Source organism: Vanessa cardui, chromosome Z (genome assembly GCF_905220365.1).
Source record: "Vanessa cardui chromosome Z, ilVanCard2.1, whole genome shotgun sequence".
In the NCBI taxonomy this organism is placed as follows: Eukaryota; Metazoa; Arthropoda; class Insecta; order Lepidoptera; family Nymphalidae; genus Vanessa; species Vanessa cardui.
The window spans coordinates 3,307,605-3,332,273 of record NC_061154.1 but is presented as its reverse complement, the minus strand read 5'-3'; the positions used below and the strand labels follow the sequence as shown (position 1 = coordinate 3,332,273).

General features: G+C 32.0%; 1 protein-coding gene across 3 annotated transcripts; it reads right to left on the bottom strand.

Annotated features, from left to right (window-relative positions):
• Positions 1-6,732: 6,732 nt before the first annotated feature.
• LOC124543031 (nucleobindin-2) lies at positions 6,733-24,538 on the bottom strand. 3 transcript variants are annotated; one of them, XM_047121043.1, is made up of 11 exons: positions 24,375-24,538; positions 23,513-23,629; positions 21,235-21,342; positions 19,765-19,872; positions 18,889-19,056; positions 12,574-12,696; positions 10,211-10,313; positions 8,293-8,526; positions 7,763-7,866; positions 7,347-7,632; positions 6,733-7,286 (listed from the first exon to the last, which is right to left on the bottom strand). In XM_047121043.1, the coding sequence occupies exons 2-11, from the start codon at positions 23,621-23,623 to the stop codon at positions 6,967-6,969; spliced, it is 1,665 nt and encodes a 554-aa protein (XP_046976999.1). In that variant the 5' UTR covers positions 23,624-23,629; positions 24,375-24,538; the 3' UTR covers positions 6,733-6,966. The 3 variants fall into 3 exon arrangements, with proteins under 3 accessions (XP_046976999.1, XP_046976997.1, XP_046976998.1); XM_047121041.1 differs by having other exon boundaries at positions 6,733-7,632; XM_047121042.1 differs by lacking the exon at positions 10,211-10,313 and adding an exon at positions 10,359-10,458 and having other exon boundaries at positions 6,733-7,632; positions 24,375-24,537.
• Between the last annotated feature and the right edge of the window lie 131 nt (positions 24,539-24,669).

Sequence of the window (24,669 nt, the reverse complement as noted above, 5' to 3'; positions counted from 1 at the left end):
TTTCGTACATCATATGACATCACATCACATACACAAAATTTGATTAAAGATAGTAAGAAATTCTGCCCCATATCGCACCCTAACTGCGAGCCGTATAGGAGTTCCATCACTACATAGTATAAAACAAAGTCGCTTTCTCTGTCCCTATATCTTTAAATCTACGCAACGGATTTTGATGCGGTTTTTTTTAAAAGATAGTGTGATTCAAGGGGAAGGTTTGTGTATATAATACATGAACAATATAGTAAAGAAACACTGATAATTTTAGAAGTTTGCGATGTGATGTCGTATATAAACAAATTCTGTAGTATATTTAGTATCAGTATTGCACCCGTGCGAAGCCGGGGTGGGTAGCTAGTTGATTATAATATTCGATTATGACAATTACATGAACATAACCACGTTCCGGAAGGTGATTCAAATATCCAAGTAACCCATAAATAAAAGATTCGACCGAGTATTGCTAACGTGCTCCTCAGAATTGTTCCGTTCCCTCCCGTTCCCTTAATTTGTCATGGATCCTGTGCTCAGAACCTTACCAAACTTTCACAAAACTACCCTTAAAGTATATCCTTTATAATAAAAAAAGAATCATCAAAATTGGTGAACGTGATTTTGAGTTATTCACCTATTTGTCGCGCGTATACATAATGCAAATTTAAGACTTATGTCGTTTTCACATGGATACCATCATCGGAAAAAAAAATAAAAAAAATGGGACCCCACGGGAAGCACTACCTTTCAAACAAAAAAAAAATTATCAAAATCGGTCCACCCAGTGAAAAGTTATGAGGTAACAAACATAAAAAAAAAAAAAAAAAAAAAAAAAAAAAAAAATACAGACGAATTGATAACCTCCTCCGTTTGGAAGTCGGTTGATAAAAGCTGCTTGCTGCCTGGAATTATGTGCAAATGTTACTGACGAGACCTGTAATCAGATTATTCGTTATATGTGAATCATGATGGATCAAGTACGTGAGTACCTTAGATTTTGATGATCGATCAGTGCGTCAGTAAGTGACAAAATGATGTAACTTTGATCGACCGTAACTCCTAAACTATTAATTCAATTGGCATGTAATTTCGAACTCAAGCTTGTTCTAATGCCAAGGAGTTCGAGGAACGCTTTAGGATGGAAGTCGGAGCTAGTAGGGCCCAAATTGTGGTAAATAATCCTAACAAATGGTAAATTCTATTCTATTTTTTGCTGACCATAATTATACCAATAGGAAAAATTGAGGTATATAATCAGATATGAGCTACCATACGAGTATGTCATATATGATATATCTATACATTTTTAATCTGCCTTTGATGGTTATTGAGATATCGAGCGCCTGATAAAAAAACATAAAAAATTTCTTTATTTTTATCTTTCTCTAATATTTTGAAATGAAATGTTACGCCCTTTCTTGGCCATTGGCAAAACAAGAATTAAAAATAAAATTTTAACAAAAAGAAAAACCGACTTCAAACAAAACACTATTTTAAAACAAATGAATATGCACGAAAAAGTAATAAAAATAATTGCGTATTCAACATATTTTTTAGAGTCTTCCTAAGTTAAATGAAATGAAAAATATTAGACTACTTAAAAGTCGATTAACGATTATATCATGTAGTTATAATTATTGTTATATTTGGAGTCGGTGTCAGCCACGGTGCCCTTGCCCCAACAATCAAAAGAAAGAAGCGATACGAGCCCCTTGATTGATCCAGTATATTATTGTGTAAAAGGTAATTTGTAAAAAACATATTTGTCAAAGTATTCTCGTATTGTTTTTGATAGATATACTGTAGGGTTTTATTGGCTGACACCGACTCCAAATATAACAATAATTATAACTACATGATATAATCGTTAATCGACTTTTAAGTAGTCTAATATTTTTCATTTCATTTAACTTAGGAAAATAGACTTTCGAAAATGCGGATTTAATACGTCACGCGGCGTGAACTACAAGGATCCCTCGAAAGAGCTGTAATCGAACTCAGCAAAAAAACTTTGAATATGACCAACTATATTTCGTACATCATATGACATCACATCACATACACAAAATTTGATTAAAGATAGTAAGAAATTCTGCCCCATATCGCACCCTAACTACGAGCCGTATAGGAGATCCATCACTACATAGTATAAAACAAAGTCGCTTTCTCTGTCCCTATATCTTTAAATCTACGCAACGGATTTTGATGCGGTTTCTTTTAAAAGATAGTGTGATTCAAAGGGAAGGTTTATGTATATAAAACATGAACAATATAGTAAAGAAACACTGATAATTTTAGAAGTTTGCGATGTGATGTCGTATATAAACAAATTCTGTAGTATATTTAGTATCAGTATTGCACCCGTGCGAAGCCGGGGTGGGTAGCTAGTTGATTATAATATTCGACTATGATAATTACATAAACATAACCACATTACGGAAGGTGACTCAAATATCCAAATAACCTATAAATAAAAGATTCGACCGAGTATCGCTAACGTGCTCCTCAGAATTGTTCCGTTCCCTTCCGTTCCGTTACTTTGTCATGGATCCTGTGCTCAGAACCTTACCAAACTTTCACCAAATTATCCTTGAAGTAAATATTTTATAATAAAAAAAGAATCATCAAAATTGGTTAACGTGATTTTCAGTTATTCACCTATTTGTCGCGCATATACATAATGCAAATTTAAGACTTATGTCGTTTTCACATGGATACCATCATCGGAAAAAAAAATAAAAAAAATGGGACCCCACGGGAAGCACTACCTTTCAAACAAAAAAAAAATTATCAAAATCGGTCCACCCAGTGAAAAGTTATGAGGTAACAAACATAAAAAAAAAAAAAAAAAAAAAAAAAAAAAAAAAAACGAATTGATAACCTCCTCCTTTTGGAAGTCGGTTGAAAAACGCGGTTTTTATTTTCGAATTTTGCAATAACTCGGCTGTGCGCTTTTAATTTTTTTTTTAAATGTATATTTTCTTTATTTTTACTCGTTCATGATATTTTTAAATGAAATGTTACGCCCCCTTCTCCCCCATTTTTTGTGTATAACTAATATAACCGGACTAGTTATCATAAGTGTATTTCATGATGTGTCTTTATATTCATCCTATGCACCGCGGTATAGGAAATGACGCTGCAATTCGGTATGTGTATCCATCAAACGTGAGTAGCGTTGTGGAATTCAAACATTCCCTTTAAGAAAATTACCGAGCAGTATAGCATTTACGGGCTGCAAATTTTCACATAAATCAGAGTCTGAATTTTGTCGCTGTTTCTTCTGCGGTTCCAGATTATAATTTCCGAATTTAGATAATCGAAATGCAAAATAATCGGAGCTTGTAAACCTTATTTATATCATGACTGGAACACATAAGTAATAAAAGGGTTTGCTATTAGAATTTCGAAAAATTGGTATAATATATACATATAAACGTACCTACCAGTTGTATTTGAAACAACATACGGTAACATGCAACGACATTTTCTAAAGTACTTATATTGTATACTTATATATATACTGATGCTAAGAACGAGTCCAAGGAATGGATGATATCAATATATCAAATATAATTAACATACATCCCCGCTGTTATTATATTTATTAGAATTTAGCTACTTCGCTATTCATGGACTTTGGAGTTTCTATATAAATAAATAATATTCTTATTTTGAACCAACATATAAAAGTTAGTTTTGTTATTCAGGCCAGTGATAAAACTTAGTTGTCCTACCTAAGCTTGAAAAGGTTTTTGGCCAAAACATCAGTCTTTTTCTTTGTGTTATGAACCTTCAGTATAAACGATTTTTATACTCTTCTATTTATCTTCTTACATAGTATAACACAAAGTCGCTTACCGTTGTCTATCCCTATGTATGTAATTACATTTTTTTTAATAGTGATTCGAGAGGACGTTTTTTGTATATAATACTTGGATAATATAGTAAAGAAACAAGATTGTTTTTGTAGTATATTTAGTATCGGCATTGCACCTGTTCGAATCCGGGGTTTGCTACTAATTTAATACACCAACAGCCTGTAAATTTCTCACTGCTGGGCTAAGAACTCCTCTCCCATTGAGGAGAAGATTTTGAACACTTTTCCCCGCGCTATTCTAATGCGGCTTGGTGGAATACTCATGTGGCAGAATTTCTAGGAAATTAGACACATACAGGTTTCCTCACGATGTTTTTCTTCACCGCCGAGCACAAGATGAATTAAGCACATGCATATTCAGTGGTGCTTGCCTGGGTTTGAACCCGCAATCATAGGTTAAGATGCGAGTGCTAACTGACTCTCAGTAAATTTAATAACTTATAAATTAAATTACTTCAAAAGGAACTTTAAAAACATAATTTAAATTATATTATTTGATACAATAGTGAATGCTTTTTAATAATTTGATTCAGGTCTTGAATGTACTATTAACTTTTTGTTATCGTACGCCAGGAACGAATCGCTCTTAGCATACAAAGGCTGATATGACTCATTCAGGTGATGCAAACATATTATTATCGGTTGTTTCCTTCAGTTGAGCCATTGTTGTACGCCTACAATTCTTGCCATGACGTGGTAGCGTTTGTGTATTGTATTCAGTAACTAGATGCTTACATTTTCTCTTCAAACGTCATCCATCCTGCTCCAACGTAATGTAATAGTTTATCATACATATTTACATATTGTAAATGTGAAAGTAACTCGTAACGACCTAACCAATGAACCCAATTAGATTAAATTTGGTAACAAAATATGTTAAAAACCTGTAAAATATATTTAATTTAATACATTTTTTTTAGTTATTTTATTTCTAAATAAGTTTATGAGACTCTTAATTTAAATAGAATAAAGATACAATTTAATTATCTACCAATTGATTATATTTTATTGACGTCCGAGTACTTTCCTGCTTAAATTCTTGGAATTAAATAATAATAAGATACGAGTCAATATAAATATTCCATATTTATAGTTATTTTAATTTATATGTTCTATATAGATAAAAATAAGTGACATGAAATGCATCGGCTCGTAACACATATTGTTATTAATAAAATCATTATTTTTATCATCATAAATAATTTAATGAAATGTTTTTCTTTTTCTTTTAGACCATAAACTAAATGACTCTATTAATATAATTAATTACGAAACGATAATACGCAAGTAGTACTCTAAAATATTCTCTACCTTGTAACAGATGCAATACAAGATAATATTTTAATAAACATCATTACAAAGTTTAGAGGTTAAATGTATTGGTCACTAAAATAAAATTATGGTTTTAGTTACTGACATAACATTTCAATACACGTGCATTAAATGTAGTGTATATAAGTGTAATTAAAATTTAATTATTTATAAAATATCGTCTAAGATTATAAACTTTGTAGTTTGTTGAAGATTTTATTTTTTTAGAACTGTCCAATTGTTTTTGAATAGGGTATCACTAACTAAATTTTAAATTTGCCTTTTAATTCAATAATAAATTATATGTTTCCCTTAAGAATTATTATGGATCTTTTTTTTTAATATTGCCTTTTTCAATTTATTTTGTTTTGTGGTGGTCAATAAAGTATTTAAATAAATAAATATAAATTCTAATACATATATTACTGAATTCTCATTATTTATTCATATTTAAAAAAAATAAAAAATACAAAAGGTAAAGTCTAAGTGACTGCGAACTTAAATTACAAAAAAAATCCCAAGTAAAACGTAAGTATTGACTTCGCTGAGCAGAAATTTCACATAGGTCTTACTAGACTATACGTTTCCGTATAATATTCATTCAATTTATTTTATTGGAAATACTTACCTAATTTGAAGCTTAATATAATGGAAGACGCGCTGGTTGTATTCCGTTGTATGTATTACCTTCTCTTTTACTCAGTGGCGTATTTAGGGCGGTAACAACGGTGCCCAGGCACAGGGCGTAGACTCTCGGGGGCGCAAGAATAGACAAACTGGGCAGAACTATTTTTCGTTTTGCTCTTAAGATTCTGCTGAGCCCCTAGTACTCGATTCCAATACAAACGTACTTACATGCTAGTATCATTAAAAACATACAACGCACTCATTTTTTTGGCAGCGCACGAGCGTATTTGTCTCAAGTGTTTATTGTGAATGGGCACCGCATTTGCAGTATTGAACCTGCGTTTAAATTTTAGTGAGTGAGACAGTAAAATAAGCAAAAGGTCTGCTTAAATAGGGGCACTTATAGTAGCTCGCACACGCCGAAAAGGCTATTTACGGCACTGCTTTTACTCGTCAATACGTCTATCTCTCACAAATTTCTATCACCAGATAGCGCAGATAGCATTTTACCCTGCGTTTTGCTAATGACTAAGTAGAAATTATCACCAAGTATAAATGGTATACAAACTTCAAAGTAGGTTATAATCTCACATATGTTTTATTTTCAGGTACAGGTACAGGCGATAACAAACATGTCTAACTATAATAAGACATGTCACCCGATAATTAAGAATTTCTTTTATATGGTAAAGTTTGGTGGCCGAGCCACCTGATGGTAAGTGGTGACCATTATCCATAGACAATGACGCTGTAAGAAATATTAACCATTCCTTGCATCGTCAATGTCCCACCAACCTTGGGAACTAAGATGTTATGTCCCTTGTGCCTGTAGTTACACTGGCTCACTCACCCTTCAAACGGTAACAGAACAATACTAAGTACTGTTATTTGTATTATTTATAGTAAATAAAACGATTATCTATAGTCACAACTATATAATTAAAATCTATAATCCCAATAGTACAGGCAAAAAGACAATAATTTAAATATTAGAATGGAAACATTGCAATACAAGAATTGGCACCATTTTAAACAGCACAGCACAGCACATAGTAGTAGTGAGTGAATATTGTCTAAGTTCTAAAATCTCTAAACATAATTTTATGTTTTTATATTATTACATCTTTAAACAACAATATTGATGTGTGACCTATCTATGTGTGGGTTGAAACCACATTTGGAGCATTCTGAGCTTGGGGCGGTTGTGCTTGCTGTTGTGCTTGTGGGACTTGGGCAGCTGGAACTGGAACATTCTGTTGTTGCTGTTGATTCTGCTGTATAGGCTGTCCCTGACTTGGTGCCTGATATTGTCCTTGATTCTGGACTTGTTGCTGTCCTTGAGGTACTTGTCCTTGATACTGTCCTTGGGGTACTTGACCTTGTCCTTGATACTGAGCCTGTGGTTGGCCTTGAGGTACTTGTCCTTGATACTGACCTTGAGGTGCTTGACCTTGATACTGGCCTTGTGGTTGACCTTGCGGTACTTGTCCTTGATACTGTCCCTGTGGTTGACCTTGAGGCACTTGACCTTGTCCTTGATACTGGCCTTGAGGCACTTGTCCTTGATACTGTCCTTGCTGTTGTCCTTGAGGAACTTGGCCTTGTGGTTGTCCTTGTTGATAAGCTGGTGGTTGTTGATATCCTTGAGCGGGAGCGTATTGAGGTTGTCCCATCGGCTGCCCTTGGGGATGGTACTGACCTTGTGCACCATGGTACTGAGATTGTTGGTAAGCCATTTGCTGTTGTTGCTGTTGGTGCTGTTTAATTGCTTGGTGTATTTGATGTTCAGCGCCAGGTATGGGGCGACCGTGAGCATCGACCTGAAATATTCGAACCGATTAAAAATAATCTTAAAATTATGGTAACTGATATTTTACTTAAATAACATATTTCAAATAAATGATCCACTTCATTGGCCCAAATGAAATGGTTCATTGTTTTTTCACGCACCAAGCCACGTTGCTGTAAGTAGTGTAGCGTTTCAAGCCTCTTCCGTTCGTACGCTTCGTACTCTGCTTGGGTATAAATCTGATTTTCGTCTATTGGCTGCCAACCTGAAAGCAGAAAGAAAGATTATTTTCTTTTGTATGTCTAATAAAAGCATGCCTTTGAAAGATATGGTCAAATTAGTGGCTTATTACAGAATAATTAATAATAATGTCTATTAGATATTGATAGGTTTTGTTTACACCATAGGTCATACATAGGTGTCATTTAAGGCGACTAAGTTGAGATTCGTGAAACAATAGGGGACATCGCTTCATCTTTGACAGCTGTTGGGAAAACACTTCAAACGCCTATTTGCTTGAATCAAGGAGAAAACGGGGAGGGACTAGTCCAAAGATTTGAAGAAAAGCAGTTGCATAAAACAAAAGGTCCTATTTCCTTAATAATAGACGCAAGAGTATAAGAACTTAAACATCATTATTCTTATGAACTAGAGCCTAAATTAGCAAAGCAGATATTTAAATAATTCCGACCTTCATCACGATTGAATTCAGGCTTCTGTGTTTCCATCATGAACTCGTTGTAATCTATCAAACCGTCGTGATTGCGATCGTTCTCCTTGAAGAAGTGTTCCCTCATACGTTCCATTTCCTCAGCACGTTCGTGTAAGTCCGTATTGGGACCAGTCGGGCCGTACATCTTGTTTAATTCCTTGATGAACAGAGCTTTGACTTCATTTGCGTCCCAAACGCCGTTACCGTCGACATCTGTTGTTAAAAGAATATTATTAATAGTCTGTTATATTAAGACGCTCATAACTATAATAAAAAACAAAGTTTGATACAATCTTTAATTGTTTCTAGGAAAAATAAAATTGTGACTTTAAAAAGAGAGCTTTCAAAACTTTCAAAACAGTAATAAAGTTATCTTATAAAAATATCTAAATAATACAATCTTAATTAACTATGATACAAACCAGTATAAAAAAGTCGAAATAAAGACTGTTAATGGTTCAAACAAGCACAATTTATACGAAAGTACAAGAAAAACAAGCAATAAGCTAGCATGAAAGGTATAGTACGACACAACTTAGATGTCGCATCGGCAAAATTCGTAAAACCGATCACATCCGAATTTAGTACGCTATACCAAATTATCAATATTTATTTCTCATGCGAATATGATCTTTGCACAAACGTAATAACTTCTAATATCATATGACCTAATATATTCGTCAATTTGACACGTGAATTTACATGCACTTGCTTTCTCTGACACGTGAATCTATAGCGACGAATAGCGTCGAATGGCGCGATAGAGAGCTATTTCTATTGGTTGTATAAATCGACAGTAATCGGTTTTAATTTCATTCCATTGCATTTTTCGATGCTACATCTAATTTGTGTCCTCCTATATGTTACGAATTGTTTGTCTAAGCTATGACAACATTGATCCATTGCACCCTATTCATTAATTAACAAAACATGCAAAACACTGAAAGAAATATCGTTACATTGCTGCTCAAGAAACAAAAAAACAAAATCGTGAAATGAAATAAACATAAACCAACTTTTCATACATCGTCTTTTACACTAAAAAGATAAATTAAATAAAAAATTGAATGCTGTTTTATTGTTATAATTGTATACCTTTTTTCCTGTCCTGTAATTACCAATTTTACGTACGAAAAAAAAAGAAAAAGCGTTATGAAACCGTTCAACCGCTGCAGTAGAAACGTAGTGAAAGTGTAAGTTTACAAAAAATAACAATAGGAATAACTAACTAAAAAGACGCTCAAATATTTAGTATCGCGAAAAAAATAACCAACCACAGAATTGTTGTATGAGAAAATATAATGAAAATGAAAAATAATACTGAATCTATGTCTATAATTACGATTTCGTTCGTTACTGTAGTTGAAAGTTTTATTTATATAATATTCGGACTTTAACTAATGATCAATATAAAGAGAAATCAAATTATAAATTAACAAACATTATTGGACATACGACATTTCAAAACTAATACTGAAAAATAAAACTGTAACTTTCTTACTTTGACCCGTATCTATCTATAATTAATATCATTATTTCCCTTTCGCACATATAACTCATATATCAGTAATACTTATTATAATTTTCTGTACAAAACATAAAGCAACATATAGCAATTTCAATGTAACTAGAATACTACCTGTAGTGAACACGGCAAAAATTTAGGCGTCAAGTTTCATATTTCTACCAGCTGTATAAAATCAAAACTAACTACAAAAAAAAAATACAAAATGGCGGACGTCAAATGTCAAATACAAACCGAAAACACAGGCTTCATGCTAAAAAACACAAACAAACTCCAACTAAAACAAATGGTAAACAAACAAGTGATACCTAGTGACAAAGACGTGTCTAGAATACACAAATCTACATCCTACTCCACTGGCATACATCTTACCATGCATCACGAAAAACACTTTCGGGTCGAAATCTTTCGGGTCCATATTGTCAGCCGTATTCCATACCTCTAACAGCTGATCTTTTGAAGCGGGATGGTGGAGCTGTCACAGATAATATAAAAATTAATATAGCAATATAAAACTCACCATGCATCATGAAGAAAGCTTTCGCGTCAAATTGTTGGTCCATGTGGTCCTGTTTCTGCCATACTTCTTCTAATTGTTGCTTAGAGCCCGGGTGATGAAGCTGTTACGAATATTTTGTATATATTTATGAATTAGAATGTATCCTCCACCCCATTTCAGCTGAAGCTCATCTCATAAATTGGACAAGAATTTTATGGGATTAAAATCAATTTACTTTTTTTTTCATTAACATACTTAAAACCAAAGAACTATAAATACAGAAATAAATAACGCACACCGACAATCAGAAGATTTTAATGTTCAATAAAACAGAGATGTTTATAGAAAGTAAAAATAGCGATTTCATCTCGAGTTTCATAAACTGAAATATATTATTGTTATCACCAGAAGTCCATGTGAACAGATATTGAAAATAATATCAAAAAACTCGTCAGTAGTTCCATGAAAAACTTGGAGATATTAAAAATGTCGACTAATGAAAGCACAATTTATTTTACAGTCACATAGGACGCTGTCTCCAACGGCCAAACTCCTAATTGGCCAAACAGAGTTGGGCTTGGACCATACGAAGCCTTTGATCCAACCATCGCATCTGCTTTCTTCGTAAACGGTAGCAATAACCTTGATACCAAAAAGAAGTTGCAGATATACAAGAGAGAACATTGAAAAGGTAAAAGACTCGCACAATTAACTGATTACGAAATATGTCCAAACACACACTGATGACAGTAACGTATGAGCTTTCTTCGTAAACGGTAGCAATAACCTTGATACCAAAAAGTAGTTGCAGATATACAAGAGAGAACACTGAAAAGATAAAAGACTCGCATAATTAACTGATTACGAAATATGTCCAAACACACACTGATGACAGTAACGTATGAGCTTTCTTCGTAAACGGTAGCAATAACCTTGATACCAAAAAGTAGTTGCAGATATACAAGAGAGAACATTGAAAAGGTAAAAGACTCGCACAATTAACTGATTACGAAATATGTTCAAACACACACTGATGACAGTAACGTATGAGCTTTCTTCGTAAACGGTAGCAATAACCTTGATACCAAAAAGTAGTTGCAGATATACAAGAGAGAACATTGAAAAGGTAAAAGACTCGCACAATTAACTGATTACGAAATATGTTCAAACACACACTGATGACAGTAACGTATGAGCTTTCTTCGTAAACGGTAGCAATAACCTTGATACCAAAAAGTAGTTGCAGATATACAAGAGAGAACATTGAAAAGGTAAAAGACTCGCACAATTAACTGATTACGAAATATGTCCAAACACACACTGATGACAGTAACATATGACGTAATGTGGTGCAAAGATAGGTTCCTGCGATTGCATCTACTGTACCAATATTTCTCAGTCCACAAATCGACTTCAGGATCTCAAGAGACTAAGAAACAATAGAGAGGTTTTATTTTAAGTGTGGTTAACCTGAACATGGTACGAGAGAAACGAGAAGTGAGCGGTCTTAAGTCATTCAAATAAAAGGTCTTAAGTCATTAAAACGAAAGTTCTATTCGCCTTTAAAGACGAATTTGAAATATTTGAAGAGGCTATGTTTTGTAGAAACCATAATATTCACCAACACTTAATTTCTTCAGGACTTGTCTTGGTATTTGTCGCAAAATAAAACTGTCTGGAGTTGTGTACTTTGTTGAGATGACTCCAGTATCGTGATATCGAAATAGAAAAGTATATTATGAAGTATTCTCCGATCTCTAGCTTATCAACAGTGGCAAACAAGCGGACACAACAACTAGATGACGGATTCAGTGAAGCTAATCGAACAGAGGCGGTCTTTGAAAGCAAGGTATTAATTACAAATTATAACTGGAGATAGGGAAAGCATTTGTCAGGAAATTAGATTGACACTAAGTGCCAGTAGAAGATTACGTCTGAGACATGTAATATACAAAACCAGCAACAGGAAGCCCTATTAATATCGCATAGGCCACACTTTCTCTCCTCTACTAAACCTATAAAAAGGGAAAACCACTTCAAAAAATTTAAAGAAACATACCGAGATTTAATAGATATCTACATAATAAACTAGTAAAAGTTTATATTTGAAATAATTCTTAGATTCATAGAATAAACAATATTAAATTGAATGCGGGCGAACTATTTGAAAATTATAATTTATAATGTACATTTAATATGCAAAGATAAAAATATAAATTAAAGTTCTGAATATTACCGGCTGGTGATGTTTCTTAGCTTCTTCCTCCTTCTTCGCAGCCTCCATGTATTCCTTCTTCTCAGCCTCGTTCATGGCTTCTATCTTTTGATGTTTCTCAAACTCTTTCTGCATTTCGTACTCCTACGAAACAAGCGTCAATCAAAACTAACAGATATAATAGTAAAGTAACAGCCTGAAAATTTCTCACTGCTAGGATAAGTCCTCCTCTTCCATTAAGGAGAGGGTTTTGGAACATATTCCACCATGCTGTTCCAATTCGGGTTGATGGAATGCACATGTGGCAGAATTTCGATGAAATTAGACACATGCAGGTTTCCTCACGATGTTTTCCTTCACCGCCGAGTATTAGACGAGTTATAAACACAAATTAAGCACATATATATAGTAGTGCTTGTCTGGGTTTGAACTAGCAATCATCGGTTAAGACGCACGCGTTCTAACCACTGGGCTATCTCAGCTCATATAAAATAGTAATCGATTTTATAGAATTTGCTGATGCTACATCTAAGTTGTGTCGTACTATACATACGATAGTATTATGTAAGTTAACACTTTGAGGGCTAGAATCAATAGTTAAAAATGTATGAACGTCTTTTTAAAAAAATATATTTATTTAATTCATTGCATACTCGGTATATAATATCGAATAGCGTTATATCGATATCTGAATGAAGTATTGAAGTGTTTTTCGACTTTAATTTGGCAATGTAAGCCACAGCATCCGCAGCACAGTAGCATCCGAATTAAACGATTATTTAACTCAATGATCGTTTAATTGAAAATGAATGCAATTTAACCTTGAGACAATCACACAACCAAATAATTTACTTATTTGAACTAAATTCGATTTAATACTCTATAATGTGATCGCAGCCTAATTCTACTTCTACCAGGGATAGTTCTGAATATAATTCTTGCTATCATAGCGTCAGACACTAAGTATCAGTATAGTCGGTCAGACGATATTCACAGGATCGCCGGTAGAAGCTGGATGAGGGAAGCTGAGGACCGAGCAACATGGCGCGCTCTGGGGGCCATGTCCAGCAGTGGACAGCAGTGGGCTTATGATGATGATGATAATAATGAAGCATACATAGGGACACAGAGTAGCAGACATAGCAGAGAGACACAGCGGTAAGCGATTTTGTATTATACATATTTACAAAGCATTTACATTTACAGTTTATATAATGGTAAATTTACAACAGTTAAATCCACTATCAAGGAAGAAATAAAATGCAAATGCAGTGGACAGCAATAGGCTGATCATGATGATAGATGTCTGATAGACTGAATGAATTTTATGAGTCTTATCAGTATTACTCAATTAATGAGATTACGTGATTGCCACTTTGTAGAGTAAAGTAATTTGGAAAGTAAATTAGAGGAAAGTAAATTGGAAGCCAGGGGAGACGGATCAAATCAATAAACGCTCCGTATAAAAACTGTTAAAAAGTGATCTAAACCGATATTAGCAAAATTAAAATAGTGCCAGTGGAAAGTGAACTGTGCAGACAATAAAAGTGACTAAAAATAAATTAAAATAAGTAGTGTATTTATCTAAAAAATTAAAGAAATAAATTTAACCGTTTAGAAAAAGCTATTTGAACACATCAGCTGTGCATAAATTGCAAAGGACGGTCGTTGACCCGACCCCTACCACACTATCGCCAATAGCGTCGAGCGCCAGGATTGGATAACAAAGGATATAGGCAAAAGACAATTAATTTACTATAAACTTTAATGTTATAATACATAAGACCTAAAATGGTTTGTGGAGCTTGCAACACACAAGTGAATAAAAATGAAATAATGACTTGCACTAATTGCAAACAAATCTATCACTATGCATGCATAAACATACCTAACGAACAATATAAAAATCAAAAACATAATTTGGACAAAACATGGAAATGCCCTTCGTGTGAAAATATAACGAGACGTAAAAGAAACGATAATACACCGGTAAGATCTCAATATGTATCCTCTATGAATGATACAATCATGTCTATAGACGACCCAATCCACTACCCTACCGAACAGAGCCCGACTAACATTAAAGAACCGTCTTTAACTATAAATGAAGATATTATAATAGAAAATGTGAGTACACTACTAGATCAAAAACTTAATCAAAACAATCAATCATTGCTTTCTGAACTTAAAGATTTAATTCACGTAGAAATCAACAAAGCCATTATCACTTTTACACAAGAAATAAAAAAAGATATAAATATATTACATGATCGCCAAAACAAACAAAAAAGTGATATAACGTCTATTGACAAAAAAATAGAAAAATTAGAAAGAGAACAAAAAAAATTAGCAGATGATATAATAGCATTACAAAGACAACACAAAAATATACCAGAAATTTATACACTAATAGTTCAGGATAAAAACAAATCAATAGTCTTACATGGCCTTAACGAATACTATCAAGAAACGGAATATGAATTAAGTAATAAAATCTCAAATATATTTTATGACATCCTAAATATAGATATACATAATCAAATTGAAGACGTTCATAGAATAGGAAGAAAAAATTCCCGAAGGCCGATAGTGATAGAATTATTGTCAAAAAGAATGGTCAAGTATATTCTTGAAAATGCGTCGTACTTCAGAAACACAGGACTATCTATATCTGAATATTTACCGAAAGAATCTTTGAAAGAACGAAGAATTATTTATGAAAAGCTACGCATAGCAAGACAAAGCGGTCAGCATGCCATAATAAAGAACAATAAACTATTTATTGACGGAAAAGTTGTTAGTCCATCGTATGAAGAACATAACAATCTATCATTAAGAACTACAAACTCACTCGAACATTCACGAAACACTATCTGTTCAGAACAACTCGATGAAAGTTTATTTCGTAAAAAACAAGGAAACTTTTAATGTTCTTTTCCAAAACATGCAAAGTATTTATAATAAACGTCACATCATTGAAGCATTTTTACATGAACAATCAGACGTTTTCCACGTAATAGCAGTATCGGAAACATGGTTATCGCCAGCAAAATCAGAACTCATTTTCTTCAGTAATTATAAACTCGCAACAAGTTATTGTCGAAGAAACTACTCCGGTGGCGGCGTTTGTATAATAGTGCGGTCAGGAATTAAATATATTGAACGAAAGGACATTATGGACTTGTCAGTAGAATACGTAATTGAAATATGTGCCATAGAAATACCTGTATATAATATCATTATTATTACTATTTACTGGAATGGTAGAGAGGCCGATTGTTTCTATAACAAATTATCTGAACTTTTAGAATATCTAACCAAAAAAGAAAACACAAAGAAAATAGTAATGGGTGGAGATTTCAATTTAAATTTATTGGATAAAAACTACCGTTCAAAACAATTGTTAGACCTTATGTTAGAATATAACTTTCTTCAAAACATTCACGAACCCACAAGAATAACTAATCACAGTTCTACGTGCTTAGACTTAATATTTACAAACTTTAAAAATCCCAAATTTGAATCATTAGTACATGATTTCGGTTTCTCAGACCATAAGAGTGTGATTTTAAAATTAAATTACATAAATAAAAGCAAAACGAAAAAATTATATGAAGTAAAAAAAAGAATATACAATGACAAAAATATAAATAAATTTAAATTAGAATTAAAAAACGTAGAATGGGAAAACATAATTAAATTAGATGAATCTGTAAACAAAAATTACACTTTATTTACTACAATATTAAAAAATAGTATAAATCGTTGTATGCCTCTAAAAACTATAAAATTAAAAACACAAAAACCAAATGTATGGTTAAGCAAAGGATTAAAAATCTCATGTAAAAATAAACGTTTGCTCAAAATCTTAGCCAGTTATTCAAATAATAGCATATTAAAAACACATTATAAACATTACAGTAAAACACTAAAAAAACTTGTGAATAAAGCAATCAAATTACATAATAGTAAAAAAATAAAAAAATCAAATAATATTACTAAATGTATGTGGAGCATTATAAAAGAACGCTCAAATAAAACAAATTATAAAGAAAATAATAATATAGAATTAATGATCCATAATAAACTAACGTCAAATCCAAGCGTAGTTGCAAATACATTCAATAGATTTTTTGCATCAGTAGGGCGCTCGACCAGCGACAACGATGCACGCGCGGGTCGGCCAGTGATAAACCCTACGACCAACTCAATGTATTTACGCCCAGTCGATCTCAAGGAAATTAGAACCATAATAAAAAATTTAAAGAATAAAACTAGCTGTGGCATAGACGATTTGCCCACAAATATTCTAAAGAAATGCGCCGACGAACTAATAGTACCATTAACACTATTAATAAATCAATCCTTTGAACAAGGAGTTTTCCCGGACTTACTAAAAATTTCTATAGTTAAGCCCATCTTTAAAAAAATGACAGACATAATCCAAACAATTATCGACCTATAGCACTACTTCCTGCAATATCTAAAGTTTTCGAGAAGGCAATGCATAATCGGTTTTACAGTTTTTGCGAAAAATATAATATTTTTAGTGACAGACAAAATGGGTTTCGTAAAAATAAATCAACGATATTAGCGACCTATAAATATGTACACGAAATTTTAAACACACTCAACAATAAACAATATGCCATTGGAATACTGCTAGACATGTCAAAGGCCTATGACAAAGTACAATACAATATACTATTAAACAAATTATATGATATAGGAGCACGTGGAAATACACATAACTGGTTTGCGTCATATTTAAAGAACAGAAAACAACTAGTAGAAATTGAGTATTGCGACCATAAAACTGGCCAAATAACCAAAGCGAGATCTGAACTTTTACAAATCCAAAATTCAATTCCTCAAGGCAGTGTCCTCGGATGCATTTTATTTCTCATATATATAAACGATTTACCAACAACCTTAAGTGAACCCTGTGAATTATTTACTGATGACATATCAATCTTAACTTCTTATACACCAAACCAAAATTTAAATATAAAACTACACACAATTATAAATAATGTACTCAAATGGTTAGAAGACCATAATTTAGAAATAAATTTTTCAAAAACAAAAATAATGCAGTTTAGGCCATATCAAAAAACGCCACTAGAAATAAACTTTTCGTACCAGGGACATCATATAGAATGCGTAGAAAATTTTACGTTACTCGGAATCAACATAGACTCTAACATAAATTGGAAATCGCACATAGCCCTAGTCAAATCAAAGCTTTCTAAATTTATATATGCCCTACGGGAATTAAAACGAACTACTGACCAGATGGCATCCTTAAGCGCCTACTATGCGTACGCCCACGCGTGGTTGAGCTACGGGGTCATATTGTGGGGAAACAGTACTGATGCAAAGGATTTATTTGTATTACAGAAAAAATGTATTAGAATTCTAGCTAAAATTACCTCAAAAGAAAGCTGCAAACCGCATTTCAAAACATTAAAAATATTAACCTTACCCTGTATTTACATATTAGAAATTTATAAATTCGTTAAAAACAATAAAAAAATGTTCAACCAAATATCTGAAAACCCGAGGCGCTTTGAATCACGATATAAATATAATTTTGAAATTACAACATCAAAACTGAAACTTCACCAATCGGGCACACATGATATGTGCATAAAAATTTTCAATAAATTGCCGGACGTATTTAAGCAAAATATAAATGAACCAAGCTACCCAAATAAGTTAAAAGAAATTCTCAAAAAAAAATGCTATTACACCCTCGAGGAATATCTGACAGATAAAATTGTGATATAACGTCCGTCTCTCTAACATTTGCTACGCCCTAGCAGGGTTATTTCATGTAAACTAAAGTTTAATTGTATGTGTGAGCATGAAACCGCAAATAAATAAATAAATAAATAAATAAATAAATAAATAGAAGACTCGGTAGACAAAAGTGCAGATTAAAGAATTTGTTTGAGATTTGTCGCCTGCAATGTTCGTTGTCAAGATTTTAACTAGCGCGTCTTACTTGCTTTAATGTTGCTGAATTGTGGACCATTCATTCACTCATTGTAGGACTAGTTCAAATTCGAGGTCGCGCTAAATTTCCGAGATAATTATTAACTTGGATTTGTGGATCGATTTGAAGCAGAAACAGAAATTAGCAAACTAAAGTAAACAGGTATTGAATTCCTGCACTATCGATGACCGCAGTAAAGCAGACGAATAGAGTACTGACAGAATTCTCCAATCCAGGTGGATCAAAGATTGCAGAAGTTAGGGGGTTGCGTTAAGCAGCCAGCAGTTGAAAGATTAAATTACGTAATTACCTTAAATAAATATAAAATATTTAATTACCTTAAATTCTTCTTTACGCTTCTTGTCAGCGGCTTCCAAATCCGCTGTGGTCTTTTGTATCAATTTCTTCAAATCCTCAATTTCAAATGTATGAGGATTCGTGTGATCCAAATGTTCGTTTGTCGGCACCTTGCTGTGTACGTCGAGTTCATTTGTTAATTCAAATTGCTGAAAAAATAAAAAACATAAGAAAAATCAAAAATATCGTATGGGATCGTTTTCTGTATCATGTATGTACTTTACTTTTTTACGTTGTGTTCCGGTTTGAAGGGTGAGTGAGCCAGTGTAATTACAGGCACAAGGACGTAACATCTTAGTTTCCAAGGTTGGTGTCACATTGACGATGTAAGGAATAGTTAATGTTTCTTGCAGCGTCATTGTCTATGGGTGATGGTGACCACTTACCATCAGGTGGCCCATGTGCTCGTCCGGTAATCTATACATAAAAAAAATCATCAATCATCCAAACACCGTTTTTATAGGATGACCAGATAAATATTAACTAATAAATACCTCATAATATATACTGATTATTGGGAGCAACTTATTTCTAATGAATGATTATAATCTATCCCGCGCAATTGCAAACTGTCGAAAGATTGTGAACATTTACACGACTTACAATAAAATACATTTAATTTACATAGTTCATAATTTTTCGGTTAGGTTAGAGTTTTTATAATTCAACTGTAATTTACTTCGATAGATTATAATCTGCCAATAATTCATGCGTTAATTTGTAAAAAGTACCTTACGGTTCACAATCTTTCGACAGTTCACAATCTCGCGAGATAGATTACAATCTAACGGTGTTTACAATTTTACGGTGGCATATACTTCTTTGTTCTAAATATTGTTTTCAGTTATTAAACATACCTTTGTAGCAAGGTGCCTGAGCCTGTCCAGCTCTCTGCGCTTGATCTCATCCAACTTGCTCCTCACGTTGTGATTAACGAAGTCTAACTGTTCCGCAATTCTACCAGACTGTGAAGTTTTAATAATAAGTATCAATTATATTACATGTTGTAGAAATGCTAACAAAAAATATAAAGAGCTTTCTGAATTTGAAAGAATAAACTTTTCGGGGCCGAATTTTCGTAACTAAATATCTGACATTTTTCAATCTTACATTTCTCACCAATTTTGGGTAGTTCTTGATTACTTGTGTCCCGATGGCAGTATAAGTTTATATTTATAATAGCATGTTTGTAAACATTACATTCATCTTGTACATCTTGAATACAAATCACAACATTGCCGCGAAGTCGACTTGTATTTAAATGTGTAGGTCTAATAAATTAAAGATATCTATACAGTCTGAAAACTATTTGAATTTCTAAATTATCGTGAATAATATCGGACATTTCCAAGGTCTTTGAACAATCCTCATGCGGTTTCTTCAAAGACCTAAAATATTATTTTATTTAAAAACTGAGACTAATATTAGATAGAATAGATATATTTTACAAACAGACACTCCAATTTGAATAATTAATAGAACATAATACACATATATTATATTGGTATGATTGGTAAACAATTGTGCGAGTTGTTTATTTATGTTTTTATTCTTACTGGAGATATATGAATTAACTATATTATGTAAAAACATCACATAATCTAATAATAATAAAATAAATCCATAGTTGCATACTCTGTTCCTATATCTCTTTTTATGTATACTTAAATCATTTGGTTTTTTTAATAGATAGAGTGACTGAAGATGAAGGTTTTCGTATATACATAGACAATAGGTAAAGAAACTTATAATCTTAGAACTTTCTAATGCGATGTCACAACTAAGCACCCATACGAAGTCGAGACCCTATTATTTACGCTAGTATTTACTAAATAAACTACAAAGCGTTTTGCGATCGTTACGGTTTCTACCTGACATTTTATACATTGGTAAACCTACAAATCCGGTTAATGTGAAGTCCGATAACTTCGAAATTGACCTTGGTATAATATTTTTTTATTTTGTTATCTACGCTGGTTGAGAGCAATGTACGTGAGAAAAAAATGAAAAAATAACTTCGGAAATTAAGTCAACCAGCAGGTATTTATGATTAAAGCTGGAAATTATATATCGATATGTTTCATGTTTTACGCTACATAACTTATTTATGAACGCAATCGCAGAGAAAATTGTACCAAACCCAAAAAGAATACCATATACAAAAGTCATATGAAAATCTTCGACTTTTACAGTATTATTTAAAAATAATTTACTTTACAAGATATATCAATTGAAAAAGTACGAAAAAAACTAAAAAAAGAAACGCTATGTTTAATCCTTAATTTTATCCGTACATAGTCGGGAAGGAATGAGTTTAAGGTACTTACCCGAACATCATCTTCGTCCGCTTTCTCGAGACGCTCTCTGAAGTCTGCATCACTTTCTAACGCCTGTACTACTTCCTGCAGGTATCTATGATACTCCGTATACTCGGCCTGTAAATAACGTGAATTCATCTTATTTGTTTATCTATTATACTGAAAAGGCAGCTTTTCAGTATAATATATTTAAATAAAAATATATATATAAAAATTTGTATCACACACGCCCATGAGGGGTTAATTAAATAAATAGCATATGTCCCACCCCAAGATACAAAACTATCGCAATAGCAAATTGAGCATTAAAATCGATTCAGAGGCTTAAGCTTGAAAAAGTGACAGAGTTCGCATTTATAATATTAGAGACATAAATAATAATTTTAGGGCAATATTTATCTTTTTTTATTATTTTCATGTGTTGATTCAAAACTTGCAGCTAAGCACTTGGTGGTAGGGCTTTGTGCAAGCCCGCCTGGGTAGGTACCCCCCACTCATCAGATATTCTACCGCTAAACAACAGTACGCAGTATTGTTGTGTTCCGGTTTGAAGGGTGAGTGATTGAAAACATTGAAACTATTATTCCATAAAATCATGGGGAAGAAACATCTTAAATTAGCGCTTTTTATGGCATTGAGTTTTTGATAAAGCCTGGTATAACAAATGTAATCATTTCGTAGAAAGTTTATTTTTAAATAGGATAACTATCTGCCGATGACATGCCATCAAAATTTAAAAAAATAAAAATTCACATAGCCGATTCTTACCAATAAGCTTAGCACATATGATAAAAATCTCAACAAATCAAAAATAATTTTTCAATGTCGTATATCAACTGCAAAACAGATTTATATAGATTTGTTATCATAATCAAGTTGTATTTTATAAACAAAGTTATCGGAATTAAAATTCTTATCAAAGTTATTTAATGTTTAAAAATTGAATCATCAGATTACATTTATACTTATTTCTAACTTTTAAACCAGAATTTTTATTCATTGCTTGAAATAAAATTAAAAAAGTGTTGGTCTTATGTTAAACAAGTCAAACAAGCAAAGAAAGAGAATTTAAATTATTTTTAATTGAATTCAATCAGCAACGCAGCGCACATGCAGCAATTTTTAATTAAAAACAAATTTATACATGCACAGTTTCCTTTTCAATTCAACATGATTTATGTTAATTAACAACAGAGCATTCAGTTCAAGGTTGCTGATGAATCAAACAATTGCACATTAGAATAATGTTTTTAAGTCGATCAATACAACATTACTATAGTATAACTATACTAATTTGCATATATTGTTGTTTCAATTCATATCTGTTATCATCAATGTTTATGCATATTTATATTCCAATCCAAATCCAATAATATACCGGGTATGTTACAGGATAAAAACCTTCTGCAGTCATATAAATACATTGTGTATATTATGTTATTAATACACATTAACACATTGTTCATTAGAATGAGGCCGAAATTTCGTACATTTTTTGTTAGCAATTGTGAATATTTCATAAACAATTTATACAAAAGAAATTACTAGTATCCAAGTAATTTCCAAAATATATCGTAAAATAATTTAAACAGGCATTGCATGCACTGCAATGTATATTATAAATATATCATATGTGCTAGTATCAAATGCTTATGTAAAATTTAATTTCAAACATAATATTTGTATACATATTATGCACAAGACTTAGTTCAGTTAAAATTTTACTATACTAAAGATAATTGTCTCCCAATGAAACATTACAATATATAAACCAGTTTAAAAAAAAAACTTTACTTAATGCTAAGAGAAGGGCCATGCCATTTCACCATTTACAGCTTGCAAGCTACAAGGTCACTCTACAATGTTTCATTTAAAACAAAATTTGTAATCCATCCAATCCATTGGTGTATAAGACACAACTAAATGATCCAGCAAATTCGCATAGCACACATTTTTGTTGATATATTACTTAAAAAAGGGATTCATTAAAAATAATTGTTTTAAATGATTCTATACTCTATAATCTATGACCACTTCAGTTTTTAGAATAGTAAGTACTAGAGTACTAGTTTACAAATTACTTTTTATCATACCTAAACAATAATACAATGCCGGGTGGTATTGTATTGTATCTAAGCTTACACTTTTGATGTATACAATGTGCAATTTTATAAGAAAATGGAAATATCTTTATTGTGTTAAGCCTCATTGTCAACTCGATTGCATCAAGTATAAATGATATCAGTATGAATTTGATATCAGTTTTTAATTAAAAATAAATACTTACGACATCATCAACAACTTCACTATCTTGGTCTTTCTTTTCTGGTGTTACAGGAGGTGCATATGAACAGTGGAGTAAGGCAACGAGTATAAAGATATGTATATACAGCCTCATTGTGATCTAAAAAAAATAACAACAAATATCACATATTAAATTCAATACATAATCAAGTTTTGGGTGGATTACTTAAAACTTACACTTAATAATAACAATAGTGTTTTTTATGATAATTTACAAGTCTTAAAGTAATGATTTTAATTAAACTATATAATTAGTAAAGTTACTGGATTATATTTATTATAAGCCTAATTTTACCATAATTGCATCATTTGTTTTGAAAATATTAAAGCTTCATTTACCTACATTTATTTTAAGTATATTACTATTTTAATATTTATTACTAATATAAAGTTTGTACTGCTATGCAAAAGTTTAATAACAAACATTTACAAATATTTTAATACACGGAAATGTTTTTGAATATATTTAAATGATCCAACGAAAAATCGTAAGGTTTTTATGTTATAATTGCCTCTGTTTATATGAGTGTGGCATATAACAATTATAAAGGAAGGTAAATAATCAAGAAATGCTATTTAGTCAAATATTAAGACTGGAAATATTAATAAATTATGAAGTCATAATTGTTATTGTAATAGATTGTTTAGAAATTATATGCTTCATTTCATTTAATAATAACAATACTTTTAAATTGCATCAAGTATATATCGTTATTAATTACGGTTATTCCCTTAACTATGTAGATGGAAATACCGTATTAAACAATTACTCAATAATATATTGTAGACGAATTCTGGAAAGTTAACTTCCATAGCTCCGACATAATCCAATATATTAATCTTACCTTTAAATTGTAACCGTTGCAAAAGTAAATTACTTCACTATAAGATTTATTATGCGAGTTTTTTATATTAAATTTCTAAAATATCCGACTTATTTTCAACACCATGACGTGTCGTGTTCCAATACGAAACCAACACAACAATGCTTCAAATTACAATCATTCAATTAAGAGGTCTGCCAACATCTAAGATATTTAACCATAAACTATAAACTTAAATGTTGCAAGAAATAATATGTTTATTGGCGCAAAAAATATATCGCTAAGATGAACTTCTCTTCGTATAAGATTACAAATT